We start from the raw sequence: 16,872 nt of genomic DNA, 5'->3' as shown, positions 1-16,872 counted from the left end.
GTCCTGGGCCCTTCTTGATTCGATGTTACGAGTGAGTGTTATACGAGTGTGGTTACGGTTTCTAACTCTGGTTACTTACTTTTTTCTTTCGGTCTTTATCTTAAACCTTAATACTTAAGTCTTTGTTATATTATAATAAACATTTCTTTTATTTCGATTCAATAAAATCTTATAGATATTTTTGTCTGTCTGTCTGAAACCACGCCAACCACCACACCACCACCCCCACACTATCATCACTTTTAAATTCATTATCACGCACTGTTGTACGTCGTTTGGCCATATTTTTTACAAAAAAAAATTATTTTATAGAAATGTAGGATTTCAAAACGCTTTCTAGTTGTGCTAGGACTTTGAATTGTACGCCACGGTTGATTTGAAAAAACTAAAACTAAGCCCTTAAATTCAAGATTCATGGAAAATTTCAGACTTGCAACTAGCTTTTATCTTATTTTATTTAGACTTAGATTATGATAATCGGGTGAAATTAGATACATTACGCTTCAGAAAACAAAGCGATGTCGAGCCACACTCGACGTGCCAAAAAGAAATGCGATGTCGAGTTACAAGCGACATAGGACGTGCCAAAAAGAAATGCTATGTCGAGTCACAAGCGACATAGAACTGCAAAGGGTTAAATGATTATATAATTTCATAACATCGGTTTCCAACATTCTTATAATTCTTTAACATTATTTTTCTTTTAAACGTCTAATTTTCAATCGGCTGTCCGCCAACAATATTCTATAGTCTCTTTTTCTGGGTAAATCTATGTCGGATCAATGGCTCTTTGGTACACTCTCGCAATTTCCAAAATATCGAAAAATTCAAATGAGTTATTTCTTTTACAATTTCATAATTCGTTAATCTTATCTTATTTCCTAAGAATTCATGCCTGGATCTTTTCTGGAAGGTTCTACGTGATTCCTATCAGTCACAGTTATATTTTGTTTTTTCTTATGGACCCCATATAAAAAGGTTCATGTAACCGTCATTCCTAATAATCACCCAATGAATTTTAAATGACCGTCGTCTATCTATCGTCAGGATCATTCGATCCACACATAGGCGACGGTACTGTTCGATCTTTATACAATAACAAATGTCAAGTACGAATCCCCTTTAAATTAACTCTGCTCTGACACCTATGCTCCGCAAGGATCTCCAATTTCCAAAGTCAATCGCTGAGCCCTGTTTTTATATTTGATATTTCTTTTATTTATCCGGTACATTTCGGAGATCTTTGAGAGCAAGCTCTATTAATTTCTCGTTAATTTCTCGTTAATAGATTAAGTGAATATGTTTGTTAAATCTTTTATTTACGCTCAGAGTTTCTTATGCTATTATTTGCTACTTCCTTTGATAAACCTAAATATTTCAAAGATCTCTGAGTATGAGTTTTATTCATTTCCTGTTAACACGTTGATCGCCACGCTAGTTTTCAAGAAAATCTCCGTTAGGCCCACGCGCGCTGCTATATTGCGCTATACAACAATACCGGAGTATAACAATACTGAATAAGTAGTTACTTAGTGTAGTAAGACATTACATTTAGAAAGAAATTCGTATCCTATGAAGAGGATAATCTTTTTTGGATGATTATTGAGGTTTTTTTGTTTCTTATCTTCTTATAACAAAACATAAGTACACTTAAAACGAAATGTTTTACTACATGCATTTAGTTGAAAATCTTACTTCAAGAACGAAGTATCTAAAAAAGCGTGTGTAATTCGAAAATTATAATACTTTTTCTTTATCAAATATTTTCCAGCTTCTTCTAGGCATTGCAATTGTAAATGCTTCAATCATTTACAAGATTACAACAAAAGAAAAAACATAAATATCAGAAATTTTAGAGAAATATTAGCTCTGAAATAATTAGAACTCTGACAGATAATATAAATAAATTTTCGGATCATTGTAGTCATAATATTCTCATCTAAAAAAAAAATGCTCTTGGACAAAAAATTAGAAGGGCTTGCAAATTATGTTATTCGAATATAAGACTTCATAGGATCGATCAAAAGCATGAATAAATATAAAAATAACAGCAATGTTTTGCCTGGATTGCCCTGATCAACCCCAACTTTGTATAGACTGTTTCAAAGAATTTCATTGCAAATAATTTTTAATAACAATTCACATTTTTTTAGAAACATTTTATAACAATTCAGTAGTCTCATATTTTGTGAAATATCTTTCGAAATATTTATTAATATACCTTGTAAGCACTAAAAAAAGCGTCAGCCAAATACGGCTCGAACCCCACAATTGTCCCCTTGTTTTATATATCCATCACTAAAAGAGAGTTTCCCATTACTGTTATATAAACTAATGACCATGAAAGGATCAGAAGTGTAAACCTCAGATTTTTTTCAAATTTTGCACACTTGTAGTAGTCTATGAAAAAATACATTGTGTGTTTGAACTAGGCGTATATGGCCAGTCATTTGCAAAAAAACGCGAGTTGAAATATCGCATAGACGTGTAGTAGTGTAGTAGTCTACAATAACGGCGATGTGTGGTCTCACAGCAGCCGATACCTATATCTTTTCTAATATTGATATAGAATTAAGTTTATTTACCTTTTCGAAGATATTTTTTTCTCACACCGGTATCGAAAGTTCGCTTGTAATTAAATAATAATATACTAATTTTCTTCCCGGGCGAAAAGTGCCTACTTTTCTCTCGCTGTACCTGTAAGAAACGAAGTTGCCGCTTTCCGCCTTCCTCTCTTCCCGCTGTGTAAAATGAAGCTGCAGCTTTCTTACTACACTGTCCTAGGTATGTAATATACTATTTTATTTGTTGTCAATTAATACATTTACAATACATTATTGCGAAGTTTATGCAAATTTAACAACAAGCAAGGGGTCCAGGGGTGAAACCCCTGGTAGGGGCTTGGGGGCGAAGCCCCCAGAAAAAGAAATCAGGGGGGTCCGGGGGCACAGCCCCGGCGGGGGTTGCGGGGCGGAGCCCCCACTTTACAAAAAATTTAAATATAAAAATAAAATAAAATATAAAAAAACTTAAACAAAAATTTAAATATAAAAATAAATAAAAAATAAAATTCGATTCTATTAAAAATATAAATTATTGCTTAAGTTTAAAAAATATTTTTTTAAATAAAATTTAATTAATTAAATAGGGAGTTTATAAATTATTATTATTGTGGGGAGTGTTGAAAATCGAAGAGGTTGTGTGTGTAAGTCTGTGTGAGTCCAAAAAAGCATTTAAATGAAATTCAAATCGAGAACGAAGTGATTGATTCTTTGACCTTCAATACACCTTTTGTCACTTTCAAGAATTGTGAATTTAAACAGATTATAATAAATAATAACAAATACAACTCTCATAATCAAGAAAATAATTAAATTTATATGTAGTAACCTATTTATGTTTGTAATATTTAACTAAACAAATATCTTTAGAACTTGTAAAAATAAATAAAATATAAAATATATGAGACAACACATGTTTTCATTAAAATCATTAATTATATATCATAATATATAATATATATAAGCATGAGCAGTAATTTATTAAAACATTTTTAAGGTTAAGAAACTAGTACGCATGCGCTAAAAAATAGAAGCAAGCGCACTAATTTGTTACTACATTCAAGCAGGAGGGAATGAGGCACTTTTCTCCCTGACACAGATTCAAGCGGGCGGGAATGTGGCACTTTGCTCCCTGAAAACAGGGAGCAAAAACGAACTTTCGATCCAGATTTGAGAAAAATGTATGTTTCGTGTGTCTATACGACAAATATCATCCTGACAAATGTATTGATAAGGCATTCTAAAAAATTTATTTTTGTTACTTATTATATATATTTATCATGCTTTTATTCGATCAATAAATTACTCAGCTCAAGGTTGGTATCTAGGCGCTTAAAAATCAGGATATACAGGACAATCATCCTACCGATAGTCCTTTATGGTAGCGAAACATGGTCTCTTACGTTACGGGACTAAAAGAAATTTAGGGTTTTCGAAAACAAAGTTCTTCGTAAAATCTTCGATGCAAAACGTGATGAGGATATGGGCGAATGGAGAAAACTCCATAACGTAGAAGTACATCGACTGTACAACAAACCGGGCATATTAACGTCGTAAAATCGCTCCGATTAAGATGGGCTGGTCACGTAGCGCGCACGGATCGAACGGCGCGCAAAATACTGGTCGGTATTCCGAACGGGAAAAGACCACTAGGTAGACCGAAACGTAGATAGGAGGATAATATTAGAAGGGACCTGAAAGAAATAGGATACGAAGAACGTGAATGGAAGAATCGCGCTTAGGAACAGGAACGTGCTAAAGGCATAATGAATATTCTCAAAATCTACAAGTGTGCAAAATTTAAAAAAAATCAAAGGGGTTAGATACTATTATATATAACCACTGGTTATATATATAGATACAATTTTTTCGGTCGGTACTGAATAGTTTAATCATTTATTTTTATAAAATGTTGATCAAATAAATAGAATTTATCGTATAATTATTTTTTTATATAATATAGTATATTTCATTGTACTCAAATGTCAGTAATTTTTGTACAATTTTATTCTTTTTAATTATGTGAATATATTTTATAACAATTCTTTGTCCGAATTTTCCATGGTATTATTTGTTTTTAGTATTCTTGTAATTAATTAGACGGCGATAAAATCATCTCTTAAAGCGTAAATGAAAATAGAGATACGCAAATGAGTTGGCTTGCCGTTCCATTAAAGCGCGACACGATTGCAAAAGGCATGCATCTTATAAATGCGTTTAGCGTCGTGTTGATCGATGTTGAAAGAGCTCTCTCACGACGTCAGGTAGTTCGGAAGGCGAAAAGGGATTTTTCGATTAAAAAAGATCGATCGTTTCTATCTGCATTGCTAAATGTATGACATGTTATAGGTTTAAAGAGACGGTTATAACGTCACACATCTTCTCGCGGCAAATTTGCGTTTCTTTTTCTCTCCCCCTGACTCTCTACCTAAGGTAATTTTAATTTATAAATATTAAAAGGGTAATCTAACCTTTCCTAAAGGTATGTCTTTATTTTTCTTTTACATACATGCTATTTATAGAAAAATAAAAATATATAGAACATTTAAATTGGATTTAGTCAGGATTGAGAATACGTGGTGCCATCTCGCGATTTTCATTCTAAGTTTTTAGGGGTAGGTTTTACAAGGATCATATAGATTCCATTTAAGTTATTGTAGGTTAGAATAATTCTTTTTTTGTTAACTAATTGCAACGCACAATTATATATCACAAATAAATGAGATTTAAAACCAATTCTGACAAAGAAATATCCAAAAAAGAATTTTCACATAAATTTTTTAACTTATAGTAAAAGACAACGTCAAAGAATTCATTAATATTATCCATAACAATTATCTTGTTAATTAAGAACTATCATAAAATTTACGCTTGTATCATATATCTTGTAACTTTTGTACGGTCGTGTCGGTGTTAACATAGCTGCGAACATGTCAACATACAAATATTCTCTTTATTGAATCTTATAACTTCACACCTTTTTTTCTTGGTTAGGTTAAGTTAGTTTGTAAACAAAGGATCAAAGTAAGTGCTACGGAAAGGCTCGGATATTTTTGTCAGAAAGAAAATCAGTAAAATAATATTCGGGGAAGCACTAAAATGAGACAGAAAAAATTAAACAGAGAAAGAGAAGGAAAAAGAAAAAGAAAAAAGAAAATAGAAAATATTATTCGAATCGATAAACTCACCCCTGAGAGGTTGAAAAAAATCTGCAAACGGAGCAACCCTCCAATGAAATCACGTTCACGACGACAATCACATAAATGAAAAATGGAATAATACTTTTTGCGAAAGCATAATACACGAATATGTAGGACAAACGAATATTTGTAATACGCGTATTTACATAATCGAAACTCAGGAGAATATCCTTTCGAAGGGTAAAACTCGCGAAATAAGAAAACGTTTCCGACGTTTTGACATCGCGTGCGCCATGGCGGTTGGCGAACAGCTGATTCAAAGGCGGGAGGAAATGTGACTAGGGGTTGTTGTAATTAGAAAGAAAGAGACAGAGAAATACGGCGTGGGTGACAGTATCAAGAGTAAGACGCGCCATCTTTCAATCGATTAAATTTTATTCGATATCTCGCCCCCCCCTGCAGCGCATGTTTCGAATTTTTAGATTTCATTTTATCACAAAGATTATTTGAATTTTATTATTTTATTTACGTTAGTTGTACAAACAAATGACTAAAATCGAATCGAAATTTTTTCGAACTCAACGATATTTTGTAATTATTTTTGTTAGTTTTTACGTAGATAATAGATTAAAACATACAAAGAGAGAAACAGTTTAAATACGCAGGGGATGATATCATTTATAGGGAACAATAATTCATATAAAAGCCTGTTGGATCAGCGTACGTTAACCGAAAAAATTGCACTTGGTAAGGTAATTCGAACTCTAGACACAAAGAGAAAATCCAGAACATAAACCAAGATAAGCCGGCACCAATATCGACAAGAATTTGCATTCAACGTGAACACGTATGTACATACATTCTCGGGTTGTACAAACGTATAGCGTACGTGCAACTAAGTAAGCCAATGCGTAAACATAGTAGAGACGATAACCCTCGCATCTAAGTAACGTAGCAAACGTTGCTAGCACAGCTTCTTTGTGGTTCGTACTAAACTGAAATTATAGAACACACGAGTAAACCGAGTAAACTAAGTTAACATTTTCTTGGAAGGTAAAAAAGTTTTTAGAGGTAAGTTAGAAAATTATATTAAAAAACCTCGTATTTTTTATGATACAACTATTTTCGTGTATGTGTGTATGTGTGTATAATAACATTAGATATAATCTTTTTTATTTCTAATAAGCAAGCTACCATAAGTTAAAAGACATAGACCATGAAGGTTGTGAGAATTTTTCATCATAAAGGAGATTGTGGGTATGTATTATCTAATGGCTGATGAAGCACGAGCACGTTGCAATTATTTATAATAAGTATGACATCATAAAACGACGGTACTCGTCACATTTAAATCGCGAAGAAAATATTTCGATAAACGAAATCCTTTGAAATTTATCCTCATAGATCCATTTCCTTGACAGTTATAAAACACGATATGACAAAGATAAGTATATATATTTCAAACTCGAAGGTCGATCAATCCTGTCAGTAACATCTTTTTGTATCCCACGTAAAATTAATATAGTTTGATAAGCATAAAACTCTAATCGACGTGTTTGATCTTAAACATTTTCAAATTAGATAAAAATGTTTGTAAAATTTCAATTATATTGTATGTGTATATGTGTGTCGCGATCGATCTTCATCCAGTAACATCTTCAGATACGAAGAAAAAAAATTTTAAATAAACATAACATATGTTCATTTGATATTTAAATGAAGCTATTGCTATTCATTAACCATGCAACACGACTCACCGTACTGCATTCCTTGAACAAAATCATCAAGTATTATGATAAAATTCTTACCCCGTGAATCTCCATTTTCTCCGCATCTGAATCTTTGCTTCATCATTATAAAAATATACATAGGAATGTGATCAAAATATTTAATTTATTTATTATTGTACTCAATGTTATTTTTAATGACGCAGGTACAATTTTTAAATGGTACAGTCCTGAGAACGATGACACACTCTCATTCACGTAGCGTAGTTCCTCGGGTATACGTGGTAGTACGAATTTTGCGTTTACACGAATATACTCCAACTTGTATGGACGCAACAGGCGGCATCGCACGCAAACGAAGTTTATAATGATCGTACAACGTGCGGTATAGGCGGTTTTCTCCCACCACTTTTAATCGTAATCTAAGTATTAGGTCTGTATTCCGAATTATAAGCACCATGTTTATAACTCTTTATGTAGAATAACAAGTTTATTAATAATTTATTAAAAGATTATAGATAAGATAAGGAGTCATGTACTTGAGGTGTATTATAGTATACATTATTATATAATAATTAAATTTACAATTAATAAAAAATACATTATACAACAAAAGACTATTCTTAACAATTAATTATAAAAATATGTACAAATAAAATTTGGTCCAATTTTTTTGTGTACGAACTTGATCAAACAAGGTTCAATTTTGGGCCTGATATAAGAACCCTAATTTCGTCCGTCACTGGGTACCCAGTAAGCCTCTTATAAAGCGAACCCACGCGTCAACTGAAGCCGCATACCACGGTGGCGCGTCTTTCTCGAATGTGGACAGTAAAACACAATTGTTTTCAATTCGATCCACGCGTACGTTTAAGGCTTCGTCATATTCGTTATCGTCGATTTATTTATTAACAAAATTCTTCTTTGAAAGTGTTGTGTAAAGTGTGTTGTGTTTATCGGACTTGCTTGCTAGTCAGTCAGCCATCCAGTCAATTAGAACGAAAGCAATCGAACTAGCAACGATGTTTTACTACTTTGAGCGTGGCTTAGAAATGCGAACGATCGTTCGTAAATTGAATCATAGTGGTCGGTGAAATAAGATCATTGAAATACGTTCTGATGCTATTGCTACTGCATCAGGTGGTCAGAAAATTGCCATTGCGACTGTCCTCTAATGACCTTGAATATCATACCTATAATCTTTACATGTGCGAGATCTTAAAATTAACACCGGACAGTTTTTTTTCATTATCTCACTCGTATACTTCAAGAACAAAATAAATACGCAGCATTTTGAACATTCTGAAAAATAAATGGTACGTATACAACAACGCTCGGGATCATCAAAGATCGTGGATAGGATATTGATATCTAATTAATATTGTAGTAATCTTTGGTAATCCTACCTCAACGAGAAAATGCGTATTAGTCATTTTTTGTCTAAACTCGTAGTAGAACCTTTTCCGATCGATACCTGTATTAGGTATATACCTGAAGCGTGAGATACAAATCGAAACAGGTGTACGGTTGCTAAGGTAAGACTTTTATTTTTCTTGTCTTGAGAAAAAGTTAAACAGACCATTAAGAGTCTCTCAATGACGTATCTTAAATCGTTGCTTTCGTTGTTATTGCTATTGTTGCTATTGCATTAGTGTCAATATATTTGGGGACTAACATTATTATTGTTACACGAATTTATCATAGACTGTCATATGTAATGCGTTTTAAGATATAGAGAATAACAATTGTCAGGGTTTATTTTTATTTTATAGCAGATATGTGTTTATCGATCCGTAAAAAGAATGTATTTAATAATTTAACGTATACACGTGTATCAATCGATATCGATTTCTTTAATCGGACATAGAAACACTCTTTTTTGTTCATTAATTAAACATTTATGCCTACGTATATTGAATACTTCGATAAACACCAAGATCAACCAAACTGATAATAGTTAGATTAAAGCGTTTCGAAGAATTATTGTTTAATCTTGCGTGAAACAAAATTCACAACCAGTTACTAACGTGATCGTAATAATTTATAACAAATACAAAAAGACCATGAACTATAATGTTACATATATGTCAAAATATTGATATTCTTTACACACAGCAAAGCACATCAATATTCTTATTCCTTCTACGTACTAACATAATCGTAATGATCATCTAACAGTAAGAACGATATTTTTCAGAGAACAACACCGGATGTCTACCTTTGGTAGTCGATTTTTGTTATCTCAACGAACAATCGTCCAGAATCAATAAGAGTTAATCAACGATTTGAAAAATAATTCGTTAGAACGAATATCTTAGAAGAGAAACAATATGGCCTTGGCAAAACTTAAAAGTTTAATCGACAATGGTTTAAAAAATGTGTCGACGCCTTTGGATCGTACCGTTAATTTAGAACCGGAAGTAGGCATCAGAATTGTCCATTCGCCAAACGAAAAAACTCTCTGCGTAACCGTCATTGGTGCTAGACATCTACCGCAAAATTTTGGATTCACCAGAGTCAACAGTTACGTCGTTAAGGTGAATCATAAAAGAATTTATGTTACCCATTATATTACATAACAATACAAGAACAAGGACATAGATCGTATGTTTTGTTCGATAGAGAGAAGATTGCAATTTCAATATTTTGTATTTCTTCGATATAACTAAATTTGCAGATTTCTTGTTGTAATTTCATTTATCTAAGCTATTGTATTCTATTCAAGGACACACATTGAAAATTCGAAAAGAATATTTTGTTTTTAATTTTGTTGAGAATGACCGAATAATGTAAATTTCAGGTGAAGCTGATACCGAGTAAAGAAAAATTCGAGACTACGACGAGGAACGAATCCTGGCCACGTTGGAACGAAGAATTCACTTTTCATTTGCGAAAAGAAACGAAAATCAAGTTTGGTAAGTCGAAAGTCGTCGAGGAAGAAATAAATGGTTCGAAATTCATCGTAGTCACGCTCTACGCCATTCTCGAAGATAAACCTTTGATTGCTACGGAAAAGAAGGAGGCAGATAAGGAGAAAAATTTATCTCCTATGAAAGAGTGTGCAAAGAAGACTAGTAAAAAGGGTCAGGAAGGATCATCGAATGATCATCAAGATGGTTGCAAGAATAAAATATTTGGTCAATTTTTTAGTAAAGGACAAGAGAAAAATTTCGAAGATCAAATAAGCGAAAGGAAAATCTTTGACAAAAGACGAACAGTCGGTGCTGTTACGATATCACTCGATTCAAAAAACTTTACGATAAAACCACCAAAACCGAAACACGCCAGTGATGTATCAACCGGTGAATTGTGGAGACCACTCAAACCGATCAGCAGTGGTATTGCTGTTGCCGAAGACAAAGTTAGATTCTTTTTTTAAACTATTACTTTTCAATCATTCACATAATTCTAAATTTTTATATATTTTTGTTCACTTAATAAAGCTTTACCATTATTTCAGAAAGAAAATAAAAAGGGAAAACTCGAGTTGTCCCTTTGTCTGGAAAAAACGGACAAAAAGGAAGAAACGAGTGGAATTTTGGTATTATGTCTCCATCGTATGAGATGTTCATTACAAACAATGCACGAACACGAATTATTGAAAGGACAAATGTACCTGAAAATGTCAGTCATCGAGAGCGGCAGGATAACGCATTTTTGGAAAAGCGGTCGTTTCGGTCCTTGCGTTTCGATGAAATTTTCACCAGACATGGCTAGGGTCTCTGTAGAAAATCCTTTCGATGGTGCACTCAAGGACGTTAGCTTCGTAATTAAATACGTCTCGAAAAATAAAATGGGTACGATCCTGATTGTAATATAACTTCTTCTCTTCGGTATCGTTTGAAACGTTGCCTTCTCTACTTGTTGCACAAATTGATTAATCAAGTTAGCTAAGAGTTAAGCAATAACGTCTAGTTAAACGAATCTTCCTTTACGAACGAACGTATATCTAATACTTTTATCAGCTTGACCTTAATAATATTCTTTATTATTATCGAAAGACATTTTTATTCAAGTATCACGCAAATTAATATCTGTATCAATGGTTATTTTTCTAATCGACGTTTTTAATACGCAATTAAATGGTTTTAGGTAAAAAAACGACAGTTGGTCATTTTGCGATTGGACCCGACGTTGGTGGGCCTTACGCCGAGCAATGGAAACAAGCACTAGCGAAACCAGGACAACAAATAACGAAATGGCAATCATTTGAGTAAAAGTGCAATCTTCTAATCAACTTATTTTTATTCCGTTTTATTCTTTTCTTTTTTACTTAGAAATAGATTTTCTTCGATATTCGTAGAAAAGATTGTTTATATAATGGAATTTTATAGTTTGCATACTGATAATATTAACCGTCTACTAAAAATATTTTTAAATAAGAAAAGATTAAATTAACATGTTAAGCGCCATACTCATTTTCAAGGAAGTCCCCGTCAGGCCACGCTCATTTTCAAGGAAGTCTCCGTCGGACCATAGAAATATCGTGTTATACGCTGTCAGCCAGCGGTGGCTGACGCGGCCTAAACGGAAAGTCTAGTGTCCGCTACTGATGGCGGACGTCGCGCTCAACGTGTTAAGAGGTATTTGTTGATAACAATGAAGAAAGCTGACTGATAAATTTTAAAAATCAAGATATAGAGAGAATAACTGTGATTTGGTGTTATTTAATTTTAAATATACTAAATTTTGGAAATTAAATTGTTATTAATTGGTGATCAAGGAAATTTAATTATAATTACTGAAGTTTGATATAAATTATTGTTACATATCCGTTTAACAGTAATCTTATACAGGGCTTCTCTAACTTTTTCCTTAAGCAATATCCTTTACCTGAACAAATATTTAAAAAAAAAAGGCACTGTTTATAGACTGTATACTATCTTTTCTTTAACTATCATAAAGTCATAGACATACTACACCTGTAATGTAGTCAAACTGATTTTAAATTAATTTTTGGTTGTTTCGTATCTAAGAATTTTTTACAATTTTTACATTTTGTACAAGTTTTTACGACTCTAAAATTTATTTAAGTGACGCCGTACGGGGTAACGAGACACTTTGAGAAGCCCTAATTGAATGAACGTGATTGTAGTGGTCATATTAACTAGTGATGACGTCCAAAAATAAATATTATATTTAAGATCTATTGTCGCGCAAAATATGTATTTTTTATGCAACATTATATCATAGACGTATTTCTATTTTTTCATACAAATAATAATATAAATGTTTAATATGTGACATCGATAAATAAGTAGACGCAGCTTTAACAGTTAACGTATGCTTATGGGTGGTGCCATTTTAATTTAATGTATATATTATTTGACTTGTTTTATTTTCCTCGAGTATAAATGTAATTATCGAGATATGCGACATTATGCGTGCAGAGAGAATTATTTTTAAAAATTCGATGTGTGTATTATTAATAATATATTTTATTCTATATATGTGTATTTAATATCTTTTTTTAATCTTCGATTTATTATTCATTACAGATGTATAAAATATTTGATTATTATAAATCTTGGACGGATTATTGATTGTCTATTATTATACAATATTATCAACATTGCTTGTGTGATATTCACACAGTTGATTTAGTAAGTAAATAACTTTCTTATACAAAAAAAGAACGTCATATATATGTATAAATTAAAAAATCTTTCATACAAACTTTCCAATATTACTAAAGTTAATTACATGTGTCTTTATGTAATTAACGATCTAAATTAAAAACTACTCTGATTGTCAAATCAGACTAATGCTAAGCTTGTTAAATCTGTCATTTGTACTGACATGGAAAACTAGTTTTTCGAGTACAGTTTTTAGTACTAGTGAAAAAATTACTGCATATATAAAAACAGATATATCTTTTTGGTATAAAATATTTATAAAAAAGAATTGTGCTTGCGAAAGAGTTAAGAGAAGACATGCTACGCTTACTCTTTGTAAATTATTTTTTATACAAAGATTCATCATCGTTGTGCATAAGTACTAAATACTTTTTTTTATGTTTATGGTACAAAGGCACTCATAGAATATTTTTAAACTATTTAATGATTCAGATCTCTTTCGTTAACTTTGGCAGCGATTCTTAAAAAAGATGAAGTACATAATCTAATGGAATTACCATAGTAAGTAATAGCAGTAGTAAACTTCCATGATCCTTAGGCGCCGAGTTACACCCATCTTTACTATTGCATGTACAATATTCCAGAAATATGTTATAAGTTCCGGTTCTCATTAGACAAAAGCGTTCATCTCCCGCTATTCCTGGTTCACCCATATAAGCACAACTACGAAAGTATCTCCATTCACCGTTGACTACGTATCAAATATAAAAATAAAAGAATAGGAAAATGATACAGCTTAAGAAAAAAGTAAGTATTCTAACATATGATTCACCTTTTTGACGTATTTTACGACACATGGTAGGTCGTACACCCTTCAGATGTTCCAAATCTGGTTCTTGCTTACAATCTGTGATTGGAACTGTTGAATTATCAAAAGGATCTGCACATTTTGGATCAGAGTCGGATCTGCATACCCAACATTTTATGGAATAACCTACAAAATTTAAATATATGTATTATTTATGAGTTGATTAATATTATAAAAAAGTAAAAACAAAAGTGTTTCATAAATACACGTATAATTAATTAATAGTGCCACATTTATAGGTTATATTATAAGTCAAAAGTATAAATATTCTCTTGTTTAATTTAACCTCACCTTGTTCGATGCAACAAATTAGGATAATTAGTGCTGCAGTCAAGCGAATTACATTTGTCGAAGTCATTCCGAATTAAATAATAAAACATTCAAACAAAAATATCACAAAACTGACGCCCAAATGTACACGCCTTCAACTAGCGACGCTACAGGTGAAATACACACAAAATTCTGTAAAGATTGTTGAAATTTCATAATTTTTTAATATTTTATTAAATTAATTAATTATATTCTTGCAAAATCATTAACTTACTTATAAGTACAATTAATTGATATCACAACAATTAAAATTACCATCTAGTCACACAAAATATTAATATATAAAATAATAAGAATATAAACGGGGAATCAATAGTTAAAGCTACGTCAGTGACTCGATCGTGTTCTTTCGGTTTGAATCGAGTCACGTGATCATTACGAGTAGAGCCGCGCCCGAATAGCGCTTAATTTCATTGCACGTTGTTTTTATAAGACAAGGAAGGAGAAGTGGAAAGAAGAAGGGAGGAAATGGGAGGACATAATTATAAACACATTTATTAGTAAACGAAGAAGAAATTAGAGTCAAATGTTTTACAAATTACAAAATCAAATAATTACTATCAACTTATAAAACATTTTTGAAATTTTATTTAAAACTTAACAGAAAATTAAATTTTAATCTATTATTATTTGTGATGTGAAAATAAAAGAAAAGAATCATATTAATTATTTTATATTTGAAAGATAGGAAGTAAAAGTGTTAGAAAAAAAGAATCGAAGAAGAGAGTGTTTTCTGTTTGTTCTAGAAGAATGAAAGTGAGGAGTTGAAGAGGGAAAGGGAGAATAGGGTCAATCTTGTGTAGCGAAGGAGAATCGAACGCAAATTTCGCGGGTGGTCCATCCTTGGAAAGGAGGCTCAGTCTGGGAGCTGGGGAAACATTTGAATGCTATAAATAAATATAAATAAATTGATTTACCGGCATTAGCATAAGTAGCAGGGGAAGAAGAGAGGTTGCTGGAATCGTTGGGCTCGCGCTTCTCTCTGTGCTTTTATATCTTTCACCCTCTTTCCTTCTTTCCCTCATTCTGTCTCTCTTTCTCTTTTTCTTCGTCTTCCCCTACTTTCTTACCGGTAGAAGTTGCAGACAGTGATTTATACACGATGTCCCTTAGGCCGGCGCGACATTCAAGCGACCAAGAATCGTTCCTTTAACTTAAAAGGATGCAAGGACTACGAAGCATACGGACGAGCGTCTGCCTCGTCTCTCGAAGTCACACGCGTGGGAATTAATTCCGTGATTCGATGGGGATGGAAAGAACTTTAAGGGGATGTTCTTGCCAAAAAGAAAGACACAAACAAAAATAGAATCAGTCTTTTTCTGTTTCTATTTTTTTCTTCCTCTTTCTTTTACTTTCTCGTTTTTGCCTGTTGTATCGTTAAAACGGAACAAGTACGCGGCATGTAACGAGACAAAGAAACAGCGTGAAAAGCAAATTTGAAGGTGAACTCGCTTAAAGCTACTACTCCGTAAATCGTTTATTGTAATATAATATAATTGCACATGTCTAATTTGCCTTACAATTTTCCTTCGTCTTCCACCCTTTTTTTATTCTCATCGAGTCCTTCGCGTTGTTATTATCATCTTAGCGAGCTATTGATGCGTAAAAGTAATACTTCGTGCTGCTTCGTAGATCAAGCGTGAACAATTCTAACGTTGTTGTTTGATAAAGCGTTAGGTATAATATATATATTTACAATAGATGATAGGATAGTTAACGAAATGATCGTTTCATCGACATTGACTTCCTTCAAACGTAACTAGAATCGTTAAAAGAGTATATACAATACTTGGTTGTTCTCGTTTGTAAAATAACACGATGATTATATAGAAATACTTTTATAAATTTTTGTTTATTTATTTTTCTCTATTAAGATTAAACACGTTTATTATGCAAGCTTAGGAATTACGTCAATTTACAGGAATGGAAAGAGTCACGTAAAAAGGTAAAATTTTTCTTTCGATATTTATTATTAAGCTCCTCGAACGTGCTTTATATATATATTAAATTTATCACTTTGATAAAAGTCGAAAGCGATAACGGATCTTTCCACGATTAGATACACCTGCGTTCCGTTACGCGTGATTAATAATACAAGCACATACGAATGCGAATGATTACAATTATTTATTGCACAGATAACTGTGGTACTTGAAAGGATTCGTATCCATGAATAAAAGGATTTTATTACAGGGAAAGGGTAAAGGTAATAGATATATATTATAAATATATAAAAGCGTACGCGAACGTAATAACTAGTTAAGAATAAAGTAGCGTGATCGTCTTAGCTTTCAAAATGATGGGTAAATGATTTAAAATGTCCTCACACAAGAATACAGTTTTATAAACCGATATCGGTTCGGTCCGCCTCCGAGCTGCTTTCGAATGCAACCGTATCGTTTCGTGAATCAGCACACCACTTAGGCTCAAAAAACGGCTCTCGTTTCACGAACAAAATCACTGGCCCTTAAGAGGCGTGTACCGGTTCTTATTTTTTTCCAAAAAGCGGATAATTTCGTGCAATCTTCTACGAGACCGAGGCGTGTCTCGACCACAGGGATATTCCGGTAGGTAACTACACATTCTACGCACGTGTGTGTGTGTGTGTGTGTCCGAATCCTTTGAATGACCCCGCTTTGTCCTTCCATTCTTCATTTCTTTCAGAAACGA

General features: G+C 32.6%; 3 protein-coding genes across 9 annotated transcripts in view; 1 reads left to right on the top strand and 2 right to left on the bottom strand.

Annotated features, from left to right (window-relative positions):
- Window positions 1-6,076, bottom strand: part of sfl (N-deacetylase and N-sulfotransferase sfl) — a 500,037-nt gene extending 493,961 nt beyond the window's left edge. For 4 of the 5 annotated variants that reach the window (XM_089170139.1, XM_089170137.1, XM_089170138.1 and 1 more), the window contains exon 1: window positions 5,750-6,076. The gene's annotated coding sequence lies outside the window, so the exon portion shown is untranslated. The remainder of the gene's footprint in view (window positions 1-5,749) is intronic. The other variant, XM_089170141.1, reaches the window with a different exon arrangement.
- Window positions 6,077-7,651: 1,575 nt separating this feature from the next.
- On the top strand, window positions 7,652-12,876 carry LOC107069578 (uncharacterized). 3 transcript variants are annotated; one of them, XM_015327016.2, is made up of 7 exons: window positions 7,652-8,744; window positions 8,816-8,963; window positions 9,626-9,965; window positions 10,229-10,789; window positions 10,889-11,225; window positions 11,521-11,641; window positions 11,855-12,876. In XM_015327016.2, exons 3-7 carry the CDS (start codon window positions 9,759-9,761, stop codon window positions 11,943-11,945), a joined length of 1,317 nt encoding a protein of 438 aa, XP_015182502.1. In that variant the 5' UTR covers window positions 7,652-8,744; window positions 8,816-8,963; window positions 9,626-9,758; the 3' UTR covers window positions 11,946-12,876. The 3 variants fall into 3 exon arrangements, with proteins under 3 accessions (XP_015182502.1, XP_015182503.1, XP_089026293.1); XM_015327017.2 differs by lacking the exon at window positions 8,816-8,963; XM_089170167.1 differs by having other exon boundaries at window positions 7,656-8,744; window positions 11,521-12,876.
- Window positions 12,877-13,470: 594 nt separating this feature from the next.
- Window positions 13,471-14,334, bottom strand: crok (crooked). The gene is made up of 3 exons (XM_015327015.2): window positions 14,164-14,334; window positions 13,837-13,998; window positions 13,471-13,755 (listed from the first exon to the last, which is right to left on the bottom strand). The coding sequence occupies exons 1-3, from the start codon at window positions 14,228-14,230 to the stop codon at window positions 13,526-13,528; spliced, it is 459 nt and encodes a 152-aa protein (XP_015182501.1). The 5' UTR covers window positions 14,231-14,334; the 3' UTR covers window positions 13,471-13,525.
- Between the last annotated feature and the right edge of the window lie 2,538 nt (window positions 14,335-16,872).

The sequence above is a fragment of the Polistes dominula genome, unplaced genomic scaffold (assembly GCF_049000335.1).
Source record: "Polistes dominula isolate Pdom_NZ unplaced genomic scaffold, Pdom_raw_medaka contig_15, whole genome shotgun sequence".
NCBI lineage: Eukaryota > Metazoa > Arthropoda > Insecta > Hymenoptera > Vespidae > Polistes > Polistes dominula.
The sequence above is the reverse complement of the archived record's forward strand: the minus strand, read 5'-3'. Positions and strand labels throughout refer to the sequence as shown.